This window comes from Genypterus blacodes, unplaced genomic scaffold, assembly GCF_046128005.1.
Source record: "Genypterus blacodes isolate CSIRO-AG114 ecotype Tasmania unplaced genomic scaffold, CSIRO-AGI_Gbla_v1 ptg000036l_1, whole genome shotgun sequence".
Classification (NCBI taxonomy): Eukaryota; Metazoa; Chordata; class Actinopteri; order Ophidiiformes; family Ophidiidae; genus Genypterus; species Genypterus blacodes.
The window spans coordinates 901,675-928,957 of NW_027466849.1; the positions used below are offsets into that span (position 1 = coordinate 901,675).

The 27,283-nt window shown below is 42.3% G+C and overlaps 1 protein-coding gene across 4 annotated transcripts in view; it reads right to left on the minus strand.

Annotated features, from left to right (window-relative positions):
* Positions 1-27,283, minus strand: part of samd4a (sterile alpha motif domain containing 4A) — a 42,939-nt gene that overhangs the window by 13,645 nt on the left and 2,011 nt on the right. Inside the window, exons 3-5 of one of the 4 annotated variants that reach the window (XM_076146904.1) lie at positions 6,459-7,055; positions 2,228-2,515; positions 71-174 (exon numbers count right to left, since the gene is read on the minus strand). In XM_076146904.1, the coding sequence (XP_076003019.1) occupies positions 71-174; positions 2,228-2,515; positions 6,459-7,055 (989 nt within the window). Of the gene's footprint in view, positions 1-64; positions 175-2,227; positions 2,516-6,458; positions 7,056-27,283 lie in introns of all 4 variants that reach the window. The other 3 variants (XM_076146903.1, XM_076146906.1, XM_076146905.1) reach the window with 3 other exon arrangements.

The window sequence follows — 27,283 nt, forward strand, 5'->3', positions numbered from 1 at the left end:
GCTAGCCAATCACAGACACGATTATAATGGCCTTTAGTGTGTTTGTGTGTGTGTCGGTGTAAACCTGTGCCTCAAGCTGATCTTCAGTCAACGACATCATCTCGTCGTACGTCATGGTGGAAAAGAGAGCGGCGTACTTATGGAGGCGGAGACTCTTCAGCCAAGCAGGAACATCTGTCACACACAGACCCACACAAACACACACACACACACACACACACACACACACACACACTATGACTACCGACATACCATCAACACATTTTATCCTTGTGTCAGTTTAAATGTTCTAATAGACAGCAACACACACTATCTGTGATAAACCTTGTGTTCATTGACTCGTTTCAGTTCATGCCAGATGAAGAATTGAGGTCCCAATCATGTACGGCGTCCCATCACAAAAAATGTCACAACCTGGTCACAACTATTTGTGTGTATACATACACACACAAATATATTACAAAAATGAAAGCAGAAGCACATGTTAAAACACAAACTTTTTTTTGGGACGTTAATAAATGAAAAATTAATCACAGCGCTGCCAATGATCAGCTACACACACCACAATAAATGTCTCACTGTTTGGCACACTTTCACTGTAAAGTGAAACCAAGCATACAAAATAAAATAAAAGATACAACAGAACAAAAGGTTGAACTCAAGCAAGCAAAAGTGAATGTGTGAAAACGACCTGATTGATATGGACAGACGGACGGATGGTAAGTTTTCAGATACAGAGGCTCGTCTTTGTGATAATTTGCATCAAGAATTCATTTTCTTACCATCAGACAAGAAATCCATCTAGACTCAAATCTATGCCATTATGTCCTTTCAGAAGCACAGGTAGACACCAACTTCCATTAAGTACACACACATTTACTCACAACACCGTGTCTGACAGCAACTTGAGAAGTATGTTTGCTGCACCCTGACTACTTGTCACCGTGACAGAGTTTGTGTGATAAAAACTGAACATCTGGGCATACAGATACAGAGCTCCCTGTTCTGCCGAAATTCAGCAGAAAACAAGCAGCTGCGACAGGGAAAACATTTCAGTGAGGAGGGATTATGGACAGGCCATGTGCAAAGGGTGCACTCTTCATTTGTGACAGTTTTCTGAGCTTTGAGGCTTTCATTAATTATTGTATTTGTTGTTGTTCACATGGCTGAAAAGCTGTGTGAACATTTCCCTCAAAATGAAACTGATAGCTTGCAACCATTGCCTCAAGGGATTTCAGCATAGCTTTCCGGTTCGGCCAGATGACGGCATAAAAACTGCTTCATAAAGGAAAAAGCAAAAAGAGACAAGAATGACAACATGAAAGCTTCAAGTCAGAGAGAGGTCATGGGATCAGCAGCTCTACCCTCTGCTTCCCCTGACAAACTGCTCAGGCTGGATCAGCCACCTGTCACGGCCTCTGGCTAGATGCCTCTAAGGCTACGTTTACACTACGGGTCTCCATGCACAATTTTTGCCTATATCTGACATTTTTGTACAATATCCAATAGCTGCCCTCAGAGTGGGTCACATCTGATGCTCAACTTTACCCCAGAAACAACTTGATCAACAAATGGCTACAATAAAAACAAATGAGACAGAAATACTTATACAAGCTATTGCTTTATGAAACATTGCTTCAATGCCACTCATATATGGACAAAGGAGCAATGTCACATTCTGTAAATCATAAAGGCTGACACCCTACTTTGTCTGACTGGCAAGGAAATTCAGATCCGTGTTTAGATAACAGTCGCACAGACAGATATCCGATACATATCAGTATCGTTTCCACGTTAGAATGTTGCCCAAAACAAATCTGAGAGTATCTGATTCCACATGCTTTATATGTTCACAACACATATGTGATAGCTGTGAGCAACGTAGTCTGAATAAGGCCACATGTACATGGTTGAGTTGTTCTTATCTTCTCTCATTATCTCATCATAGTATCTTTGTGGATGCCTGCTTTATCTGACTGATATGGCTCACAATATTCATATGAAACAGTGTTTATTATTTCAGCATTTTGAATTTTGCAACAAAAGTCAACTTTCAAAAAAATGTCAATAATGTCTTCTGCTGTGGTAGATGCAGGTTACTCTGGATTAAAATATAAGCAAAGTGAAGACTGAAGTTTTTGTCAAAAAATAATCTTAGAGAAAAATAACGAATAATAATGAATTATGACCAGGCTCTAGTGACTGATCACTTGTTTTTCCTGCTCACCCCTCATGCCACTGCCCTCCTCATGGAAGGAGCTGCGATGCAGAGTCGAACCTCCACCTAAACCAGCTTCCTCCAGATGCTCACTGCCTCCGCTGCCCGAGGACGCAATGCTGCTCTGGGGTGAGAGGGGCGCGTGGTCCAGGGCCGGACCTCTAGAGGTCCGCAAGTCCTCCTGGGACAGCCAGACGTGGCCCAGGGGCTGACTGCTGGGGCCACTCATGGGAGGGGTGAGGGACACAGAGCGCTTCAGGGGACTGTGCTGCTGACTCCCACCTCCACTCGTCAGGACTGCAAGACAACAGAGAGACAAGCCAGCCTGTCAAACAGAGCCTGGCTAACACTGAGAGACAAGGTTTCACTGCCCACATTTTCTGTATACTCACTGACCGATCGGAAAAGCTGTAAACCTGCTCATTCATGCAATTATCCAATCAGCCAACCATGTGGCAGGAACGGAATGCGTAAGATCATGCAGATACGGGTCAAGATCTTCAGTTAAAGTTCACATCAAATATCACAATGGGGAAAAATATGATCTTTGACCGTGGCATGGTTGTTGGTGACAGATGGGCTGGTTTGAGGCTCTTATAAACTGATCTCCAGGGATTTTCACGCACAGCAGTCTTCTGCTGGCATAAAACACCTGGGCTGACTGGTTCAAGCTGGCAAGAAGGCTACAGTAACTCTACAGTAACTCAGATAACCACCTCTTAACTACCAGGGTGAGCAGAAAACATTAAAGAACTGACAAATGGGCTACAACAGCCAAGGACTAAATCAGATTCTACTTCAATCACTTTAAGGACAGAAGTATGAGGCCACAGTGGGCACAGGAGACTCGCAGCATGAATGTGCAGCTGGCAAACCTGCAGCAATTATGTCATGCATTCATGTCAACACAGACCAGAATCTCAAGGAAGGGTTAACAAACAGCATGGTTCAATCTGCAAAAAAACTAAAAACAAGATGGAGTCCACAAACAGCAGCACTGTGGCCGAGTTTAAGGAACAATGCAGATACTGGCATCGCCCCTGACATAACAGCGAACAAAGAACCAGGAGCCAATCGAACTCTGATCAGCATCTGGCTGTATGGTTTCATCAAGGCTTAAACTGTGTGAATTCTGACAGACCTACATAGCAGCACTCATCCTTACCATGATTTGGCATTTACTGCACTAAATATAAACTACCTTACATGTCTCAAATGTCTGTGCTCATAAACAAAAAGAACATGATGTCACTTGCAGCACATCTGATAAATGTCAGTTCTCACAATTAGACAATGTTCAAAGATTTACATTAATGGAGCAAACAGTTTGTCCACCCTGTCTCCACACTTGTTCACTTTTTATAAATCATCCGACTGAAAGTCTGTATCTTATTGGGTGCTGACAAAACAAGAAAATGGTACCGGGTTTGACTTGGGTCAAAATGATGCAAAGTCAGTCAAAGTTCTGAATTAAGTGGCTAGTAAATTATATCTGAATGTATTTAGTTTGACGGTTCAGCCATTCAACAGTTTATGGATGTCTGACTGCTGTGAGTGTTTACTGCTCCCGTGTTTAAAACAAGTAAACAAAGGAGTTAAAGGTTCAGCAAATACTTGGTGTATCTTCGCATTAACAACAGTTGAGAAAAACGTGTTTGCTCGCAATCTACACAGATGAGAAAAGTGATAAAAATGGATTTTGAAACCACTTTCATTCCCAGAGAGAAAATATGTTGTCACTATGCCTCTTGCCTTCATCAATTTAGGTATAGTATTTATACTTGTACTATTTATAGTTAGTGTCTACATTTCATTTCCCTCCTTCACATTAGTTGGTTTGAACCCTTTCAGAACTTCTACAAAATCAGGTGGACGAATCTCTTATTTGTTCGTTTCTGCAGTAAATTTTGCCATTTCTCCATCAGTAATTTAGTCTCGACTTCTCATTTTGCGCTTATGATAGAGACTCATTGGGTCAAACTAAGCTTGCCGTAACTGTTTGGTTAAGAAGGTGGAAAGCCAACGCATTAGTGGATGGAAACGGGAACCAGAGAGGGTGGTGAAAATAAAAAAAACACATACACACTAACACACACATACACACACAACAGGAAGGGCTTTCTTCGGTGCCCAATGAAAGCTGCTCTGGCATCATGGAATATTCCAGAGACGGCTGAAAGGAGGTAAACAGAATAAAAAGGTGGAGAGCCAAAGAGCTTTTTGTGTCGCCACTCTGACGGGCCGAGCTGCCACCAGTCCTCCACCTCTCCTCCTCCTATATGCGGTCCTCTTACTGTTGGCGCTATGTATAGGACTTCACGGTCCCCGTTTAAAATAGGTACCCAGCTAACATTACAAGTTCCAGTCCCTAAATATTAGCCATTTTCCCTAAATACAGTCTCCCACAAAGGATGCCTTACAAGGGAAGGGATGGGTAGTATGTGCTGCTGTGGCGGTGGCTGAGCATGGGTGTGGGGTGGGGCGTGGGGGGGGGGGGGGGGGGGGGGGGGTCAACAGGATGTTCTATCAGGAGTGAACAGGTTGATGTGGTTGGACAATTAAACCCTGTCTTCATCATCATGGGCAAACGAGCAGAGTGTGCAAGGGGCGTGGTCAAACACATGGTGGCTCTCTTGAGTGCCAGGTGGGAAGGTAGTTTTGGATAATCAAGTGGTTAAAGTGACAGTTGTATCCATAAGTGATATCAAATTATTGGTAAATTAATATCTATCAACAATGAAAGATAATAATAAAAGAATATTGGTAGTTTTGTGACACACATCCTGTTGTCTAATAATTAAAGGCAGATCATAACTAAAACAAAGTTTGCCATGCTATTTATTTGCCCCCTATGCTAATGTAGAATTTGCTGTCTTGCTGGGGTTTTTTGCATTTTTTGCTACTAAACCCTTCCATTGCAATTTCTCATTTCAGACTAAAACAGCTGGGATCAGAATGTGACGTAGAATGGCACAGAGAGAAAAGTGTTCAGAGATTTCATTATCCCTCCTCTGCATTCACATACCACTCAAAAACAAGACATCGATTCAAATTTTCATGGGGTGTATTCGACACGCATTTCAATTTGTTCAGAACAAGGTCTGGTCATCATGTCAGCCAATCCTGAGCTGGTGGCTGGGGTAACTCTAGTTTATCAGTTGTGAAATCCTGAAGTCTTTTGTGTGGGCCTGAGGCCGCTGGCAGGATCCTTCTTGGAGCACTGAGCAGGGCTGTAAATGTGTCTGTATTTATACACCCTCAGCTGTTTCCTTCATCTCCCAGAAAGAAAAAAACACACAGAGCCCCTGCATTCTTGTCTGGAAATATCCTGCTCTGACCATAGTTATGTTCAATTTCAACTGCCCTGCCCTCCTCTCTCCCTCTGTGTGTCTGTGTGTCTTCCACCTTAAAGAGCCTGTGGAGTGACTGTATGGGTGTGTTCAGAGTGTATTAAATATGACCACGGCCTATTTAGTGTGTACAGGGTATCAAGTGCATGGTATTCAGAGTGTGCTTAGAGAGACATGAGCACTGCAAATGAATTAAAGTTGGCATCGTCTACTCTGTGCTGTGTGTGAAATAGTATTAAAATGGTATTTGTGCTTGGTGTCAATTCTGTTTAATAACAAATGTAGTTTTTTGCAAATTCTGGGCTACTGTACTGTAATCTGCTATACACCACTAATCACGTTACTTCTTAAAGTGTGTTAAAGGGCCTTCCTTGTGAAATATTACTAAATACGAGACTGTATTTTAGGGAAGACGCTGGAAATGCACTCTTTTGAAACTGATAGAAGCATCATATCTATGGATTGTGCGGATTATACCTTTCATCAGTTGGCCTGCAGTTATAGTTCAAGTGTTTGTCAAGTTCTGTGTAAAGCTGCAATATTTTTGAAAAACAAAGCCAGGTTTCACATTTACTCGTGGGGAGCCTTCATTTACAAACTGAGGAAAAAAACAGTCCTATGACAGGCCTACTGTTATATCCTGCATTTACAATCTTTACAGTATATGTGATTACATTTAATCATTGCCTCTTGGGTAGACAATTGTTTAGTTAGAAATTATGTTCAATTAAATAATGTTTTCAGTGGATGGCTTTCTAATCAGATGCTACGTTGTTTGTTGTTCCTGTGCATGATGAGAGTGTGTAGATGTCTTTCTGAGAGCTACTTGATCATGAAAGAGTTAGCAAAGTGCACACGCCAGCACAGAGGAGGGAGGAGAGCTTACTCACTCGTGTTACCACCTCCACCCGTGCCAACCGTGTTAATGGTTGCCGGCACAGAGGATGATGGGTAGAGTAGCAGGTGTCCATTCTCACAGCTCTGCTGCTGCTGATGCCAGCCTCCGCCCAGCCCCGAATCCCTGGAGCTCTGCCAGCCGTTCAGACGATCATCTGAGCCGTAGCGTTGGTGGTGATGCAGAGAGTAGAGGTTTCCTGATGAAGACGTGTTGGTGGAGGAGGAGGATCCTGATGAGGTCAGAGTGGATGGAGGGGTAGATTGGTGGTGCGAGTGGTGGGGTCCAGAAGGAGGAGGCCTGTCCAGCGAGTCTCCGCGAGCAGCAGCTCTCTCCTCCAGGTGGTTGAGCCACAGTGCCAGGGCAGAGCGGTCCTCCAGGGAGGTGGCGGGGTGGATGAGGGCGTAAGACAGCAGCTGGCGGGACTCCTCCAGGTGGTGACCGTGCTCAATGGTGTGGGCCAGGATGCGTGGAAGCAGACGCATGTACTCGCCTTTGGCCTCTACATTTCCAGGTTTCAGCAGAGGGAGATGGGTGAGAACAAGAGAGATGACGCGCTCCTTAGGCTCCCCTTGCCATTGGCTGATTACCCCTGTAGGAGGGAAATAAAGGAAGTAAATGTTAGAGCTGCCAATAATATTCATCATCATTATTTATTCATATATTGGCTGCAAAACTATACAACAAATCATCCAAGGCAAAGTGAAGTCTTCTTCAAGTCCTTTCTTTGTTTAGAAATTTTGAAAAGCCCAAAGTATTCAATTTATAGAACCCAAGTCCTGGCATTTCAACCTATTATTAATCGACTGCAAACATTTAAAACCTGGTTGTAGTAACAGCATCCTTCAGAGCACATGAGCTAATTCTGGCCAGTTATGTGAATGAATTGAATGATAAAATATTAGAATATTTGCACAATAATTAAGTATCATTAATAGGCCTAAATAGTTAAGCAAAGTCTTACACCTGCGCTGGACAGGTGATAATGTGAGAGAATGACCACTTTCCACAGCAAATCAACAATACAATCTAAAATCACACTGCTGCTCGTTATCCCAGGTGGCTCAAAGCAGAATGTATCTGATGGACAGATGGATTAGTGAACACATGCATGGTTAAAAATAGACAGCATGGAGATGATGTAGGACCAACTGCATTGTCATCCTTCTATTTTGCTCTTCCTTAACCACAGAGCACTGTATGCCGCTGATAGTACAGCTCTATACATAACCTGGAGGTCATGGAGCTCTTTTGTTGTCTGAGTCAGTAGGCCATGAGGAGCCCATTCCTATCATCTTGGACTAGAGCTATAGATACTGACAGGTCAGGGCAACTGCTTTGTACCACAGCCCGAACAGAGATGAAGACGCAGAACCACTTCCAGTGTGCCAGGGCTGCAGCGAGCTCTGAAGATGCCACGTTGATGTCCGTGGTAATGTTTCAAGGAATTAGGGCTTTAGGAGATCAAAGGTGGAGATTCAAAGGTGTTCTGCAGTTGAAGGCCACGCAGCTTTTAAAGGTTCCAAAATATTTGTCAATATTGAAAAGATGGATTTCATCATGTGTTGTGTTTTGTATTGTGAGCAAGAAAAGTTAAGTTTTTCTCTCTTTCTACAGATATTCCAATGTCACAGTCAGTGGTACATCTGGACTGAGGCAGACCATAAACGCTAAAGCCACCATGCAGGCAACATCACACCGTTTCTGGCAGAATATGCACATATAACATCACAGGTTTCAGGCTGTGTTCAATTCTTTTCTGATTAAAAAGCACCCCGTTTTCCAAAAATGTGAAGCTGAAGACAATTAAAAGTGTTTAGTTTGTAAAATTGACATGAAAGGATTTATTTGATGCACGTCCCCTCATCATCTGTGACCTGTATTGACCCTTGCGTGCATCTCATCTAATGAGGTCATATGTGTGTCAAACCAAGCTGACGAGATGAGCCTAAGTTGCCGGAGGTCTGTTTAGCTGCTTTCTACCTAACAGCAACAACATTAGGAGAAGACTTTCAGATCCATGACACTCATGAAGACACGAGAAAGAGGCTGAAGAGACAAGGTGACAGAGGAGCATGAAACATATTGCATGTCTTAAATTGACAGTATAAGGCAAACTTAAGTCTTTTACCACAACTCACATAACAAGCACAGAAATGTCTGACTGATGTCCAAATGTCTCAATGTCCAAAAGATTCAATAATGCACACAGCAAGCAAAACATGGCACCCAAGTCACCTGACATAATCTAGTAAGGGGCCCATTTATCTCAAGATTTCAGTTTTTAAACAAATCCTTTTGTAATCACCAATATTAATTAGAACCTTTTGCAAGTAGCCACGCCTGAGTATCCTGATTACTCTCATTAAGGGTTTTATTTCCACAATAATCACCCACTGTCAATATATTATCCTTTATATAACTAATTCTAAACTTCTCTCTACCAATTCTTCTACATGACAAAACACTCTTGATTCCTTATACAAAGCAATCCAATGAGGCTGCCAGCCAGTTATTGTATGGATGCCAGCGATGTGAATAAATGTCTGAAAACAGGACAGGCTCAAATACTTTAGAGCTGCCGGCCAAGCAGACATAAATAATATAACAGTTCAGTTTAGTAACAGAAGGAGAAACTTGGCGGCCAGACCCACTGAAGCTCCTCATCTGCGGTTTTCCTAAAATATTAATGGGATGTCTTCTGTCGTGCACCTTAAACATGCAGGCTTGCCAGGCCCGTCGGGGACTGTGCAGTGTAAAAGTGAGGAGTGAAAGACATTTCTGTCTTTCTCATTGTCTTTCCTTCTGTCTGTGTGCTGAAATCGGCAGTGCTTGTAAGCGGCAGGCAGACAGAAAACAAAGGTCCAGTCATCGCACAAATTCCCACTTCCTCTCTTCACAGACTCAAAGCCAAAAGAAGTCACGGCTGTGAGGGAGCTCTGCTGCCTTGTTTGGCAGATAAATAAGACAGCTCTGCGATTAAATCCTCTTACACACTCACTGTGAGAGTACTGTATATAAGCATTCATAAATGTGCTCAATGAGTGCTCAATGAGAATTTTTTTCAAATTAAGAGGCAAAACTAAATTCTGCCGCCCACTCCCCTATTCTCTTCTTTTCAACAATACATTATTTGTAGGAAAAGCTTTCCGTCATTTTGGGTTTTATTTTCATTTCAGACTTGTGGTTATTGGTTGCATCTTCACAATGCCCTCTGCCACTCTATAGCAATGCTTTTCAACCACTACAGTTGGCGACATTGACCAAGCACAAGTAGTGGAAAACTGTATCAATCTCATTCATTGTGACTTGCTATGAAGAGTATTGAAGGAGAAAAGAGTTTTTAAACCAAAATGTTTCCTGGGATCAGCAACATACAAGTCTGCGGCTGTCAATCACACAGGCTATGAAAAAAATGCACAACTAAGACATTTTATTTTGGAGTGAAACTGAACATAAGCACAACCAAAATGTCAATTAAAATCACTGTCATAGAAAAACTGTACGTGTGTGAGTGTGTACATGACTTTGTATGAGTGTGTTACCTGTGGAGGTGGACCCTGTCTCGCAACCAATCAAAGGTTTAAATTCCTTAAACTGTACTGATAGATGTCACTGCATCTAGATCTAAGCAATTATGTTGGTGAGAAAAATGTCACAATTGATGAAGAATGAAAATTGAAATCGAAAGAAGAATGAAAATTGAAATTGAAAGAAAAATTAAAATGAGGGACAAACAAAGAAACCAGAAAAATGCTTCTGCGTGGAAGGAAAGACGATAAGCTGGTTTTGCAGAATGTTAGCACCATGACCCCAGACACTGTAACAGGGAGTCACAGTTTACCTCAGATGGGAGGAGACGCACTTAAAGTAGGCTGAATCTTAGAAAAGGGGGCTATTGACCAAAAGGGTTCAGGTTTAAACATCCCATGTGTGTCAGTATGTTAGTGTGTTAGCCTGTGCTCCATGAATAGGCACTTTCCTGACCAAATCAGAAGGGAGCGCCTGAGAATTTAACACCTAAGAGGCAGGAAGCTGCTTCAGCTCATTGACCTGCACCTCTAAGGTCGAGGGGTCGGCTGTGGAGCAGTTCCCCTCTCTGCGAACAGACAAGCATTATCTATCTCCGCTTCAAGAGGGTTCACACTGATCCTAGGTCACAGGTCGGCTGCTAAGAGAAACAATAGGCCAAGGGGACTCCAAACCAGCCCTACGGTGTGACCCATTGCTTCCTTAGATGTTTGATCACGCTGTCATCTATAATGTCGACCTACGCACATCTGCATTATCAGAGGGGAAATCGCAACAAACTGTTTGACTTCTGCTGCTGACATTGAAGATGAGGCTGAGCTTATCTGGCCATCATCCACACGTGGTGTGTATGTGGAGCTACAACCTGAGAATGTGACCCCCATATCTCTGTAAAACCACGCTGCGTAATGAAACTGAGTCAACACAACCAGCCCATCCCTCATATGGAAAAACAAGAGGTGCTTGATAACATTTCAAAGACATATTTCTACATAAGCATTGAGTAACATGATTCACTAATTTTATGTGGAAACATTTGCGCAATTAATGAATTATCCCCATTTTCCCCAATTTCTGTAGTTTCTGAAATAAGTAAATAATGTAGCTTTGCCACAGATTAAACAAAAAATGGCTTTATTGGATTGGAAAAGCAAGAGTTGAATTCTTCACCAAACATGTATTAAAAATTTTGAGAAGAAGAAAAGTTTGAGAAGTAGAAGAAAAAGAGACAATCCATCAACATGAAGTTTAGTTTCTATCCACTCTCTGACATGGCTGGGACATTTGTCCCAACTATGTCCCTGGTTTCAACTTTGTTCCCATGTCGAATCACAATGCCTCATCTTCACATCACAAGACACATGTGACAATGTGGGTATGACATGGTTGTTTTAATTAATTTGTTACACGCACACAAACATGACCCCCTAGCAGGCAGGCACACACACGCACGCACTTGAGGGGACTGTTTGGTAGACATGTGATTCCTCTTGTACTAAATATAGATGGTCAACAGCGCACACAAAGCCAAAACAAGGCAGCCAGCACAACTGATAAGGCTATTTAGTGCTTTGCAAAGGAACACATTAACTTCCAATCACACTGACGATGACACATTTCCAGAGTGTGTGTGAGAAAAACTACTGATGGGTAAAAAATTACAACAGCCACAATGTTGCCTTACCACTTGGCTTTGTCGCTCCGCCACAACTGCAGTGTGTGCATTCTGATGAGGATTTCTGCATTTCCAAACACCATCAAAAGTACAAAAATGCATTTAAATTTAGGTTTACAAGCACTTCAGTTGCCAGATTACAGTTCTCTGCTGTAATCTGGTTTCCTAAATGTAGAAAATTAGGTCTTGGTAACCATGTGTGTAACCAGGTAACAACAGCCTTTACCTGTGTGTATGTACATGACAATGATCCAGAACACAGAAGAGCGTTGCTGTGACAGCAGCCCGAGGAAAGCCTATTACACATAGCTTTCTACATATCCAAACTGAGGATCCAAGCTGTGTGTGTGTGTGTGTGTGTGTGTGAGAGAGAGTGTATGTGTGTGTGTGTCTCTATTCTGTGCTTCTCCTGTTAGCAAAACAAACATGGTCTGGCTCAACACCATGGTTGATTAAACAGAATGTCCTACACAGTGACAGACTGAGACAGACAGACAGTGAGCTGACCAACAACAAACAGAACAAGCTGCCAAGGAGGCTAAAGTGAGCTAAGTAGGAGACGCCAAGCAAAAGGCTTATAGGGAGGAAAAGGCTATAGGAGATGGACTCTGGCTTTTCCCCACAGAAACATGCAGACACAGCTTTCTCACACACACACACACACACACACACACACACACACACACACACACACACACACACACACACACACACACACACACACACTTTAGATTTTACATCTGAGAAAAGGCCCAGTCTGTACATGAAACGAGTTGTGAAAACACACAACTAGAAATAATGTTTCAGAAGCAGCAAGGAGAGTTGGGGTGACTTGAGGAGAACAAAGTTAGGAAGAGAAGAAGAGTGGAAGGGTGGAGTGAGTAGTGGGAGGAGGAAAAAGGAAAGGCTCCTGCTTTCCTTGTGGAGTCTCCAGCTCAGCAGTGGGGAATGTGCTGGCATACCACAGAGCCTTCCGCTGAAGAATGCAGTGATTCCTGATGGATCCTGTCCCTGCTCTGTACTAAGGCTGCTTACATATGACCAGTAGCGAAATAGCACTGCAGTAAGCACTTTGGCGACGCTCACCTCTGTACTTTGCTCTGTTTATGGAGCAATGTGCTGACGCAAAAGAACAACCAGCTGACGTCATCAGGGCCGTTAGCTACATCCCAAAGCAGTTAGCTACACATGTTATGTTGGCTTCAAATGCAACGTAACAATGACAAGCAAAGGGTCCGTGACGGTATACTAACGCTGGTAGCCATGTCAATAGTCATGTGCTGTAATCACATTATGGCCCACATCATTGTACATTTGTGCTGTGTTGTGGCTACACACTGCTTATAAGCTTCACAGCTGTTTTCTTGCCTCTTCTACTTAAATCTCAGACACCTGCACAGCTTTTTCATTTGGTTAAAGTTGAAAGGGCGCACTTTGCTCAAGCAGGGACTTCCCTACAATTATACAGCTTAGGCACAACACTGAGCATTTTTGCCAAACAAGAAAAGAAAAAAACATGTAAATTATTATTTACTTAAACTAAAAACAATTCTGCAGCACTGGAATGCAACATAGAATGGGTTTAACCAAAGTCTTATTTTACAAATGTGGTAATGCTGATGGTCAAAATGATGTAAAACCGATTTCGTTTTCAGTTTAATAACTGCTGGGGGGGGCAAACCCCATGCTACTTCAGACCGGCACCACGCCCTCCTCCCCAAAAGTAAGAAAGATAATTTCATTATGTGCACCCTCACACCTGATCTCTTATCATACATGAAGTTTAACATTATGCAAAAAGCGAAAAAACAGGAGGAGAAAAGGAGAGCAGCTAACGGGCAGCTAAATCAGAGGACGTATTCATGTGATGGGACAATGGTCATTCAAAATAGTAAAATCACTGCTGCTGGGTCAATCTGATATGGAGCCACACCCAAACACATCGTCTCCTCACATACACACACACACACACTGGCTGAGCAACATTTGCACTACAGAAGAGAAACAAAAGGAAAGAGACACAGCAAAATGATAAAAGAGCAACAGATAGGGGGGAAGATAGGCGCAAGAATGAAAGTGTGAAAAAAAGGAAATTAATGATTGAATACACAAGGAAACCAAAAGTAAACTGAAAGAGAAAAAAAAGACTTCAGAAAACATTAGGTAAGAAAGAATGTGCAAAGAGTGAGAGTGAGACAGTAAGAAAGAAGCAGATACAGTGAAAGAGGTGTGGCAACATAAGAAAATATACAGAGAATGACCTAATGCTACATGCTGCATAGCCCAGCCTGCAGCCTAGAGGGAGAAAACAAGAAAAAAAAGAGTGAGATTGGAAACAGAAAGAGTGTAAGAGACAGAAAGGCAAGGAAAAGAGAGAGAGAGAGAGTCCATGCCTTGACAAGACGTGCAAACAGGCTTCTACAGGCCCCAGTATAGGCCTAGCCCCCTCACACCAAAGAGAGAGAGAGAGAGACAGACAGACAGACAGACAGACAGAGAGAAAAGAGAGAGAAAAGTTTAGTGGTGTCAACTGAAGGTAGTTAAGAGCGAGAAATTGCTGAATGAGTGAGAGCGATTGCAGCAGCCTGACCCACTGACACACAGCCGAGGGTGAAGGACAGGAGGAGAAAGGACAGAAATGTTAATTTTCTTGTTCCTCAGGTTAAGCCGTGAGGTTTGTGAAGAGGCTACAAGTTGCTGAAATTTACTTCGGTCCCTCATTCTGCATAATTTTTTACATTTACAAAGGTTACTGGTACAGGTACTGCGATGAACACTTTTGTTGTAGTGTACTGCACAGCCTTCAAGTTGATATCAGCACCGATATCAATTCTCTGTTCAGTATCATTGTTTCAGTGAGGATGATTGGTTAATTCACTACATATGAAGAGGTTATATTTGAATGTTTAAATGTGACACAAAAAGCAGCCAGTTTTAAATAAATATCCACCTTTCTGCGTGCATTTCTCAAAACAGAAACAGATCAAAGTTTAAGGTGAGGGCAAAGGAATGACCAGTCATACTTTATGACTGAGTGACATGTGCCCATGTGCCACCAGAGCAGCTTCAGTGAGCCTTGGTATGAAGGGTAACGTGTACCCGATGAGGGAAAGGTCAAAACAAATTAGGGCTGGGGTGACGCGTCAACATAGTAGATTACGTAAATACATCATTTGTATAAATGCATGCAAATCGACTTATTTATGTAATCGATCATATCAGTTGTTGATTTTGGCGCATCACAATGACGTAAGAGCTGCTGCGGTAAAAACAACAAGAAAACAAGCTGTGCAAAAAAACAGTTGCACACGATCATCTGAAGTGTGGGAGTATTTTAGACAGATAATATAAAGCTCTGCATTTAGAAATGACTTTTCGCAACAGTACAACTGCTCCACACAAACACCTAAAGCGAAAGCATTGCGGAGCACGTTGTCAAGGCGACAGCAACATACTGTAAATCCTGTTTACTTTGTGTCCCCGCCCACCAAGCATCAATACGCAGAACGTGTTTGTTTGTTGTCAGTTGAAATTGAATTTGTAACTGTCTAAAGTCATTTCTGCACCGCTGCTAACGTAACATTACATTGTGCATAGTTATTCAGCCGTTCTATATTTTCTGTTGACTTTAACAGTCATGTATGAGTAAGCTGAATGCTGTATTATGTTCTTACTCAAAGTATTGTTGAATGTAGATTGCGCTAGATAACTTTTACTTGAATAAGCAATACATTGGATTGTAAAACGGAGATTATCAGTCAATTATTTGTTGTGGAATAATGCAGTGTATAATCTTTGATACATTTGTTTGTTTTCAAGTGAAGATGATTGAGGAAAATATTGAAATATTAATGAGATAAGTTTGATATGTATTGTGGGGGAAATAATTGTTGTATTGCATAATAAATAAATAATCTGTAGATTGATCGACTAATTGAAAAAGATTTCTGTCGATTAATCATTAAAAAAAATAATCGTTAGGTGCAGCGCTACAACAAATCAATACATAACTATTCTGACTGATCCCCTTTCCATGCTGTAAATTTTCTATGGTGATGAGCGTGGTCACCACGCCCCTGATGGGACTGCACAATGCCTCCATCCCGCATGAGAGGTCAGGGACCACTTCTCCACAGGGGTAAGTGTTGGCTTTGGCACTGCATTAGGAGAAATTCCGAGCATTTCCATGGCACAAACGCCAGTGCTCTACTGAAAAGGAGTAACTGTCCTGTTTTGTAATGGGTTTTATTTAAAGACCCAACAAAGTAGATGCCAGTTGTAGTTTACCTGAACAATTTCAAAATGAAAACTAACTGAACTCAGTGGAAGATATTAATGCACTACGGGCAATACCGTGTTGTGAAGACATCCAGGGCAAATCGGAAACAAAAAGTGATGGTATTTGATGAAACCAGAGGTGTGCTGGAAGGAACCAGTATGACTGAAGAATAACAGAACTGATGAAGCAAAACAGAAAAAGCAAAAATGGAACCGGGATAAATTATGACAACATTCGTTGAGCTCCCGGGCTAGTTCAAACACGTGCAGGGTCTTAGAAGGGTGCAGTTGAGCACTGACATACTGTAGCTCCAGCTGAGCACCAGCTCCATGTTGGTGGACATGAGGTATGAGAGAGGAAACACGGACACAGTGTATATTGTTTGTAATAGCCTTCAGTCACCAGATCTCAACCAAGTGTTAGGGTACAGACAGAGAGACAGAGATTCCTTTGGCCAATAATAAAACGGGAAGAGGAACACAGCAGCACTGCATCATCAGAGCTGGAACATCTGGGCAAATTATCGACCATCAAATAGTATTGCTGTCAACTGGTATTAACAGTGAGTGTAAAAGCCAGAGTTAGTGTATAGACAGAGACAGACAGACAAAGAGTTCCCTTGGGTGCTGTGCTTATTTATTTATTCTGTGTAACATTTAAAATGGTAGCCAAGAAAAGAAAGAGTGTGGGTGTATGTGCTTCAAAGTGGGAAGCACCTGCCTAGGACGATTACTTAAACAGATCTGATGATCTGTGTCTCCATTCCACAGGAAACGGAAACGCATCATCACAGCTACCTCACATGTCTGCATCCTGTTTTATTGGCTTTTCACAGCGTGTGATGTCATTCCACATCAGTGCTGCCAAGTCAAGAAATCCAGATGGACCCACTCATTTTAGATGTGCTGCTTAAGACTCTATTAAAGGCTATCTCCTCTAGTTGTAAAAGGTTGACAGATGCAGGTGATGCATATGCTACAACTTCATCTTCTTGTTTTTCCTTGCCTTTAGTGCTGTAGTACACACCTATTATCTTGTAATTACTCAGCTTGTTTTTATTACTGTGTCATACCAAGAAGAACACACTGACATTATCTATCATTTATTTGTTTTGGTTGAGTGAAAAGGCTCGATGAGTTTTTAAGTCTTTTCTTTTCCCAGGATTGGTGGGAGGTTTCCTGGAAGAAGGACACGGCTGCTGTATGAATGGAGAACAATTCCACAGCCCACCTCCTCCTCCCCACTTCCTCTTTAGCCTTTCATCAACATCCCCTCTTCTCCCCTGCTGTAGTAGTAACGACTGGTTGGAGATCTGGAATGAGTAGAGATGGGGGGGGTCTTGGTTTACAGGAACTCAGAAGAATTGCAGGCTACCTGTGGAAGTGAACGTAGCACTCCAATGTTGGAGAGGCTCCGAATGTGGCAGTGACAGCAATGCAGGGAATGTGAGCCTCTGCTCTGCCAGGGCTGGTCCAGAGAAGCCCACAACTCTATTTAAGGAAATGGCAGCCAGGGGCCAATCAGACGTTTGCTCTCTCTCTTTCTTTCACTCTCCTCAAAGCCCCCCTTCCGTCCTTCTGAAGAATGATAATTATTTTCCTTTCTGGAAGTTATTTCAGTACCTGCTAGAGGAAGGAGAACACATATATACACACACACACACACACACACACGCACACACACATTGCATCAGTGGTGTGGTTTGCGAAATAGTTTCGGGTATTTTTCTCAGATTCATAGAGATGCATCTTCTTATAGCTGAATAAACCCTGACCGACAATAAAAAATGTCTTCAAAGAGTGAAAAGAAATGGAGAAACTACAGGTTATATTTGAAAAGGCCTGCACAGCTTGAATATAGACTTGTGCTGGATAAGCACCATCACACACACAATCACAATATTCTGCACCACGCTGTTCCGGCCTTCACTGCAAACATAAAATAAACAATCACAGTGAGACACCAGGCTTTAATTCAATATCTTTTATCAGATATTAATATTTTTTCTACCCCAATATAATCAATGTTCCTACCAAACCACTACAACAAAGAGACCTGCAGCATGACTAGATGTTTTCATTTCATTCATTTATTCATAGCAGTAAAATAGTTGTGGTAGGTCACCCTGCTTTAAATAGCCCTAACCCCGAAAAAAAAATTTTGTCTGGGTTTTGGTGCAGAGCCTCAGTGTTCCATGGTGGTTGAAATGCTGTTTCAGAAGCTTTTCCACTCTGATAAAAATAAACGCTAGAGGAAATTTTGAATAGTTGTTTTTTTTGAGACAATCAAAATCGACACATGCTGAATGCCAAGCAAAGCATAGCTCCAATAACCTTCCAGATCTGTAACAATTTGAGCAGATGTACAGCTCTGTGGATGAATACGCAGCACCAACAGTGAACTAACTGGTTTGACTGCACCAGTATGTCTACTATCCACAGCCTAGTGTGTGTGAGTGAGTGAGTGAGTGAGTGAGTGAGTGAGTGAGTGAGTTGCGAGGACTGCATTCCTGCAGTACATTAAGTGTACATATACAGTAGCTTGCAATGTACATTTGAGTGTCATGCAGAGTGGCAGAGTGACCGTGTGTGTGTGTGCGTGAGGAAGAAAGAGAGAAACAATGAGTTTACCCAGTGTCATCAGCCGTCCTCAGCCTGAGGGATGTGACAGCAGCATCCGGCTGTGACACCATGTGAGCAGACGCAGCACAAACACACAGAGCCTCATTCAGAAAAACACCACAGCAAAACAGCCCTGAGGGCACAAGAGCTCTACTCGACATTCACCACACTCAGTCATGAAAGACTGAATATCAGCCCATGTTTTTCACCTAAATGTCAAAACCCTGTCAGCTCTTGACATTTTGAAAGTTCAGGAGTAGCGGTACATTGTACAAAGAGCCTGCCAAAAAAAAAGTGATCTTTTTCCTATACATTTAGTAGACAAAATATTTTAGTGTCAAGGCAAATGCTAATTGTTTTTGGGTGTGGGGTGGGTGTCTAACTACTTTTGATTTTTTACTTCTTGGTTTCATATGAGCTGGAAGACATTACATTACATTACGAGCATTTGGCAGACGCTTTTATCCAAAGCGACTTACATTACATTACCACCCTTCGCAGAGGGGGGAGCAATTGAGGGTTCGGTGCCTTGCTCAGGGGCACCTCGGCAGGGGCTCGAACCGGCGACCCTCCGGTTCCCAAGCGGAAGCTCTACCCACTGAGCTACTGCCTCCCACTGGGAGTGGGACTGGGAGTCTCCATGCTCAACTCAACGTGACATGAACTCAACACAAGGGTTTAACGTAAGCATCAATGATAAAGGTTTGGCTGTTGAACCGTCCTGGTAAAAGAGAAACAGTTCTTATTGGCTCAGAGTCAAGAGATCACATCCAGTGCAACAAGCCAAGATCAAGTCTGTTTAGAACAGAAACTTCAATTTCCATCCAGCATGGCAGAAATGTGTTATTCAAAATAACATACCAATTCGGATATTCCCAATAATTGTGCATGGTGGGTATTTGGTGCATGCCTCTGTGTCTTTATCTTTTCCCTTCAGCGGCCTGGGTTATCAAGAATTGTGGTCTTCCATTCATTTTCATTATTAGTCAAAGAGTTTTAAAGTTCTGTTTGTGCTTGGTCATAACCCTTTTCAATTACAACCAAGACACCATTTACACCACATTTACATTTCTAGGATATACAACCTTCAGGTTACTTCCAGTTGAGTTATATTGTTTTTTTGAAGGCAGGTTCATTAGGCGGCAGTAGCTCAGTCCATAGGGGACTCGGCTTGGGAAGCGGAGGGTAGTTCAAAAAACCTGGCCTGGCAGCTGAAGAGTCAACAGGGCATGGCCAAGGTGCACTTGGAGCAAGACAAGGGCAAGGCACTGTACCCCAACCTGTTCCACGGGCGCTGGCTGCTGCCCCCTGTGGTGTGCGTGCGTGCGTGCGTGCGTGCGTGCGTGCGTGCGTGCGTGCGTGCGTGCGTGCGTGCGTGCGTGCGTGCGTGCGTGATTTGCATTGTGTGAAAAACTGTATGTAGCATAGCATGTATTTGAAGCGGAATTTCTCAAGGGTAAATAATAAAGGGTGTTCTTCTTCCTCTTCTTCTATAGCTGCAACGCTAATGGTTTCCACCCAGCTTTCTCACCCACTCATTCTGCGTGGCAATATTGCCATATGAGTGGCCATATTGTGTCAACCAATACAAAGTGAGCGAGTGTGATTTGCGGGGACCTGTTGAGTCTGCACCGTGGTCCATTCTTATTTGGACAGAGAGAAGGGTACACAACCTGCAACAGTGTCCCAGTGAAGGTTTTGGCTGGTAAACAACCACCGTACCTGCTTAGAATTAGATTTCTAAGATTTTTAAGCTACAGTTTAGGAAAATATGACAAATTAAGATCTGATTATTTGTTAGCCGTTTCCATAGTGTCATATTGGTATTGGATACTGGTATCAAAGTTTCAATCGTGGTATTGTGGCAACCATATTCATCCTTTTTCTTTCCTAAAGTTGATACTCTAATATTGCTTTTGATGCAGATGGGATTGGAGGGCTCTCCTTATACAATGACACAAATGACCAGCTGATGAAAGTACGGTGGGGAGGTTGGGCTGGGATAGGGGCTATATGGGGAATCATTATACGCCTGAATGTCTAGTCTGGTCAGGACAAAACTGACTGCTCATCGATTAGACACTCTGGCATCTTCCTCACCTGTTACTCATCATCGCCCTATCTCCCTTCATTTTTGTTTACAGTGTAAGAGCAAAGCTCCCAAACTTTTGATAAGCCCTTCTTGTCTTTTTCTTCTTTTCCTGTCCCTGCGTCTTTCTAAACGCATGGCCACAACAACTATTGCATCAGTACTGTCACCTGCTGCGAGCCGCAAAGCTTCAAGACTTAAATCGGACACTACTATAACTCATATTACTAGAGTTTTTTAAAGAGTCGCTTCAGCTCCAATGCAAACATACTTGGCTACACACATGGTGCAGTAATCCAACAAGCAGGAGAAAGCAAAGCTGGGATCAAAGTTAAAAAGACGCACACATGACTCGGAGAGAAACTAAACCTCAAGGATTTATGAAGCGCAAGATTGTACAATCCTTGCTATCTGTGACACCTAGCCTGCCACTCTGGCTGATAAAATCATGCCTGAGGCTTCAAGTAGCTTACATCAGTGTGGAGCACTTTTTGGCAAACAGGAGTTCTTCCTGTCCATCCTCGTTTGCGCACACACACACATACACACACACACCTGGAAGATAAAACGAAAAAGACACCTTGGCTGATAGACTGAGAGGAAGAGACGAGCTTTAGTTAGTTTTCCCCTCTGTTGCTTTGGCAGGGTGTCCGTCCCCATTCCTGAGGTTCAGTACGAGTTCACAGAACACGCCGTCAATGTCCAGAAATAAACTGTTCGCTCATGCGTGGGTGCAATGAAGTATTTTGACGCCCAAACAAGAGAGAAGCTCTCCCTCCTCTCTCTGGGCAGGATGAGACAAGCAGGGAGTTTTAGAAAGTCACAAAGGATGTTGACGAACATGTTGACGAAGCGCATATCACATAACTTCCACTTTTACTGATGGCAAGTCTCCCTCTCAATTTTCTTTCTTTGTTGGTAGTCAAGTATTTGCAGGATTTGTTTTTCTCCTTCACAGAGTGAGCTGATACATTACAGAACACACAAAGCCATCATGTGTGATCCTTATGTCAATTCAGTGACTACATTTAAGATCATTAAACACTGTTCACCGTCAATACACAGGTCAGATGACAATGTAACATTATTAGAGACAATGTAGACAAGGGATCATATAATAATCATCATTTAATGAAGGCATAAACAGACAATGTATTCAAAACACTCGATAGATTATACTGTAAACTGCAAACTAGGGCAGGAGTTACAAGGACATGACTGTAAATTGCGTTGAGTATTCTCTTAGTCTTCATCTTTTCCTCTCTTTGCCCCACCCGTCTCTTCTGCTCCTCCTGCTCCTCTCCCATACCAAACTGGACTCCAGAGACCTAAAGGTGGAATCAGTTTTCCTTTTCCATTGTGTCTTTTTCCCCCAGTGTTGGAAAAGCCTCAGTCCTGCCTCAAGTACGCTCCAACGTGCCCACATTCCTAGACAATATCCCCAACACAGGAACCGTTTACCGCCTGAGTCAGGAATGCCGATTTCCAGCCCAGCTTTTCATCAGACCAAGTTTATGCAGAGATTGCAAGAGGAATTCACTGAGCAATACTAGCTGTTATACAACACACTCTTTCCCTCCACGTCAGTCATCTTACAAAGACGGATGTAGTTCATCTTCTCTGTTTCTCTCCAACCAACTATAATAACAGAATCTAAGCTGCTGCCATTGTTCTTATGAACAATCACCAAAATTACATCCTCATCTCTGTACAATCCTGTCAAGCCTTTAAATTCTGTCGCTTCCTGTCTTTTCGTGATACCACAAAAGAACAAATCTTCATCCTTCAGAAATTCACCCACTGCCGTCATTCTCAACCTACACATACATACATTTCTTTGTGCAGACAATAACGCATCTGTTTCAGTCTATACTGCTCACTGCAAAGTTGAAAGTTATTAAGGGCATTTACATCAGCACATGTTCACCAAGCTGCTGATCTTGAGTCAAGTAAATCATACATACTAACTCCATCCATATCCATCCATCCATTTTCTAAACCTGGACATGGGCCATGTCTATTAATCAAGAGGCATCTCCAACTTAATAGTTTGAAGTTGAATGTGCAAGAGTTCTTCAATATTATATAAAGTCTAAAAACTCTGTATTGAGCACATTGGAAGCATTAGTTTGCTACAAAGCCATATTTTACAGAACTTATCATATATAAAGTGTGTTTCAAGTGTTTTTCACGTGTGCAAGTGCAATCTGTGATTAATTTGAATCTTAGTAGCACTTTGCTAATGAATTAACCCACCTCAGCAATACCTCTTGAAATCTCACTTTTGATTTCATTTTTTACATCAATCATATTTTAACCCCACCATTACTAGGCATGACATCTTTTTTCTCGGTTGTCCTGCTTTTTTACATTATTTTAGAGACAATTTTAGCAGCTTATACACAGACAAGATCAAAGCCAGGACAGGATGACCACTTGGAAATGGATTAATTCTTAATGAAGCGCAGTGACTTTGGATCCTGCCACTCATGTCAGGGCATATGTCACTCAACTTCAGCTCATGGCTATGACTCGCTTCATATGCGTTCATGCAGCCATTGTCCTTCCAGCAGCTGTGCAGGCCGGGTTTGCTGTACAGCAATCCAAAAATTAAGTTAGTCATTCAGAACAGTGTGCCCACTGTCTTGCCCTAAACCCACCCCCTACACTAAGCCATTCCGTGTGTGTGTGTGCGTGTGCGTGTGCGTGATCTGTTCATTCTTTGGTCCTTTCAACTTGATCCTATATTGTCCCTGTTGGGACTGGCTAAAAGAAGTTTGTTCTCTTTAAGGAGGGACTCAAACAGGAAGTTACATTCCCGAATAACCACAAGTGAAACTCAGCAGGAAAAAAAAGAAAACCAGGAATAAAACTCTTACTCGGTGGCTTTTTCACCATTCAAATACAGCAATAGTCAGCAATGTGAGATTACTTGACACAGCTTCTCTTGTATACTTTACATTGGAGCTAAAAAGTGTACAGTGTTATGCTTAACTGCCAACACAGTAGCCTGGTGTCCCTACATGGCAAAACCGACTTGAAGAACAAAAAGAACAAATAACACTAGTCAAATCAAATTACCCTTTAAGTCAAAGAAAATACCTCAAAATAACAAAAAATAAATGCCGTCTGACGCAGCACGGCCTGTCCGTCACAGAGATAGTCGATCCATTGAGTGCGACTGAAGCTGCATCACTCGCTGAGTCCAAACACAAGGCAGCCTCTTCAGCTGCGCACAGAAGTAGGTCACTGAGGATTCCATTCATTTGTACAACACTTTCCAAAGAGTCAGCCCAAGACTTCCAGCTGCATGTTAACCCTTTACCATCTTACACGTTCCCTTTCTGCAAAGACTCTGGATTACTTTTTCACATCTGTAATAATTTGGTAACTGCAGAATTAAGCACAGGGAGCCAAAGGGTCTAAGAAAGGCTCCTAAACTCTTTGAGCAACATGTGATTACCTTAACTGAACTGTTCCAATTCACGAATCAAAGCAGTTAAGGTTAATTTTACTTAAGGTTCACCTCATGGTGTTTTGATCCAGCTTAACATTATATTTGAAAATCGTCTCCATTATTGTGTGACTTAATATCTAATATAGTCAGGTTAATAATACATTCAGTGTTAAGAAATTTAGAATTTTGGCTTTACAGATTTTATAAAGTTGTGGTCTGCGGAATAATAGCAATGGATAGCAAAGGATTCTAGCCTATATGACTGAGCTGATATTATTGGCTGATACTCACTTGCCTTTTCATTTGTTAGCTAAATTTATTTAAGTTAAGTTCTGTTCAACAGTTACGATTAACTCTTTAATAACCACTTTTGAAGGATCCTCGCCAAAAAAGTTTTGGTTTTATGAAAACAGATATCAGTCCACAACATTATAAGATTTGGTTTTACACAGAAATATTAGTATCCATCTGGCTCTGTTCCCTGCTGAATACAAGTCCAATGTATCAGCAACTCTGCCATATAAAAACACACACTACATAGCAGAGGGATGACATCACACCAGCCTCTCCTTCCCCCCGTTTTCAGCAGTATCTGTCCCGACAGTCAGTCTGCAGACAAACCTGCTGATACCATCTGACTGAGCTGAATCGGTGACCGCATACCGACACAGGTAGCAGAGGTGCAAAAGGCAAAACTATAAAAATAATGTGCATCCAAACTTTTGTTATGGTTTAGTATCAAATGATGCATAATTGTGCATGCTTCAACAAATATGTTTGTGCTGAACACATATTTCTCCATTGCAGCTACATTTAACGATTTTGTTCAATGGGTAAATAACACATCTCTATTATGCTATTATATCTGACGAACATGAGGCCGATGTGATTGCGTCTAATAAAAGCTACTCGTTTATCGAGGGTCAACTAAGAGACTGCGGATTAAATCATTACTCATCCATTCATCTGACTATACACTGTACTTCTTGTATTGTGTCTTTGGTTGAGAATCCACAAAAAGATAGACTGCAGAAGGAACTGGCGGCAGAAAGTTGGCTTGTTCCTACATTTTGTTAGCATTCTGTACTCAACGTCATTTCAGAAAAGCTTTGCCCTACCAAAACAAACAAACACCAAAACAAAACAATTTGCACTTGTAAGATGATGTTGCTCCCCACTCCTCTCCTTATTCAAATCTTTGTCGTTATACTGTAACTTGTGTGTCTTGTGCCTCCAACAGGTGCAGAGGTTAAATTTGAACTTTCTCAGGTCTGCTTTGATGTCGCTAGCTGTACATAAAACAATTACAAAAAAAAGCATTAACTGTAGCCACTGCCCATTGTAAAACCCGATGGAAACTCTGTGTAATATGCGCCTGTGTGTGTGTGTGTGTGTGTGTCACTGCAGGGCAGGGCCATTATGTCATCCTTGTAACGTCCCCTGCCTCTCCAAGCAGTGAAAGCCAGATGTGTGATTACATACAGATGTTACCACAGGTAAACAGAGATGCCTACTCCACAACAGCAGCAGCAGCACTTCACTCTATTTTTCACGAGTGCAACTGGTTGCCTGGGTTTTTGTTTCCATGGACACACTGCAGTCTGATGCAACAACACCCAGGCAGACCCCCCCTTTGGGTGCCTTGGCGCAATACCAATCCAGCGAGCACTACAGCACTACAGGCTGGCACTCTGACTGACGTCTCCAGGCGACTGACGGGCCAGCTGAGCCAACACTCAACATGACCTCAACCTCCTTCCACAATCATTCACTGGCTGACCACAGTGCAGCATTTCACTTTGTACACTTTTGCCCCATCGACGATTTGGCTATTTATTACTCTTTGATGGACAGGAAATGTCTTGTAATCCTAATGTGGAGTCTTTGTGTGAGTGTGTGTGCCACTGTGGAGCACTCATACATACCACACGTGCAAGGCAAATGATGCGAGTGTTCCCTCGAAACATACAGGTATAAATGAGAAATGCGAAAAAGCAGGCATGTGGCAGTAATTCCTGTGATGGTTTGCAATGAAAAAAGACTAACATATTAGCTTAGTTCAGTGTTAAGGTTGCAAGAAAAAAATAATATCATATGATGGTGATAAAATGCATTATGCTAAATGAGCAGGCAATTCAATGCTGCAATGACACACTGACCGAATATTGACTTTGTTTACCAATAATGATGAGATGGAGGCTGCTAAACGTGTGTGGAGTTTTCTTTCACTGTCTGCTGGTTAAATTCGGGTCAATCAGAGAGGATTGGGATTACAGTCAGGTTTGGATTCAAACTTTCTGCTGTGTGTCGGGTCAGGTCAAACTTGGACACGATACATTACATTACTTTACATTACGATCATTTGGTAGACGCTTTTATCCAAAGCGACTTACATTACATTACCACCCTTCGCAGAGAGGGAAGCAATTGAGGGTTCGGTGCCTTGCTCAGGGGCACCTCGGCAGGGGCTCGAACCGACGACCCTCCGGTTCCCAAGCGGAAGCAATACCCACTGAGCCACTGCGGCCCCCGATACGAATCAGATTTGGATTCAAAACACTAGAGGCCATGTCAGGTCGAGTTGGATTCTGACAGCACTCTTGGGTAATGGGTTTGGGTCGGGTTCAAAACTCAATTCCAGCCCAAGTGTGTGTGTGTGTGTGTGTGTGTGTGTGTGTGTGTGTGTGTGTGTGTGTGTGTTTCAGGGTTAGGGAATAATTGTGACTAAGGGGCACTTGCTAAATTGTCCAAAGTATTGACAAATGACCCTCATAGGCAACAAGTCTCATCTTGAAATTGTGCAGTTTGACTGACCAACAAAGGCCCAAATATATGGAAATTACTAGTGATGAAACAGAAATGACAGCAATTCTCCTATTGAGAGATCTGGAACTAGCAAATGTTGTAGCAATGTTTACGAGATACATGACAATTTACTATTGAAATGAATTTCTTATTGATCAACAAATAATTTCAGCGCCACATGGATCTTTCCATTGGACTTTAAAGTGAATAAAAGAAATAAGCTTTTGATCTGAAAATTGAGCACATAGCCTGCATACTGCACCAACTATTGCATCAACAAATGTAAATATTCTGATATTGAAAGGTTCAAAGACTTTACTACAGTTTCACTCTCTTCTTAGCCCTTGCTGTCAGTTTCCAGCA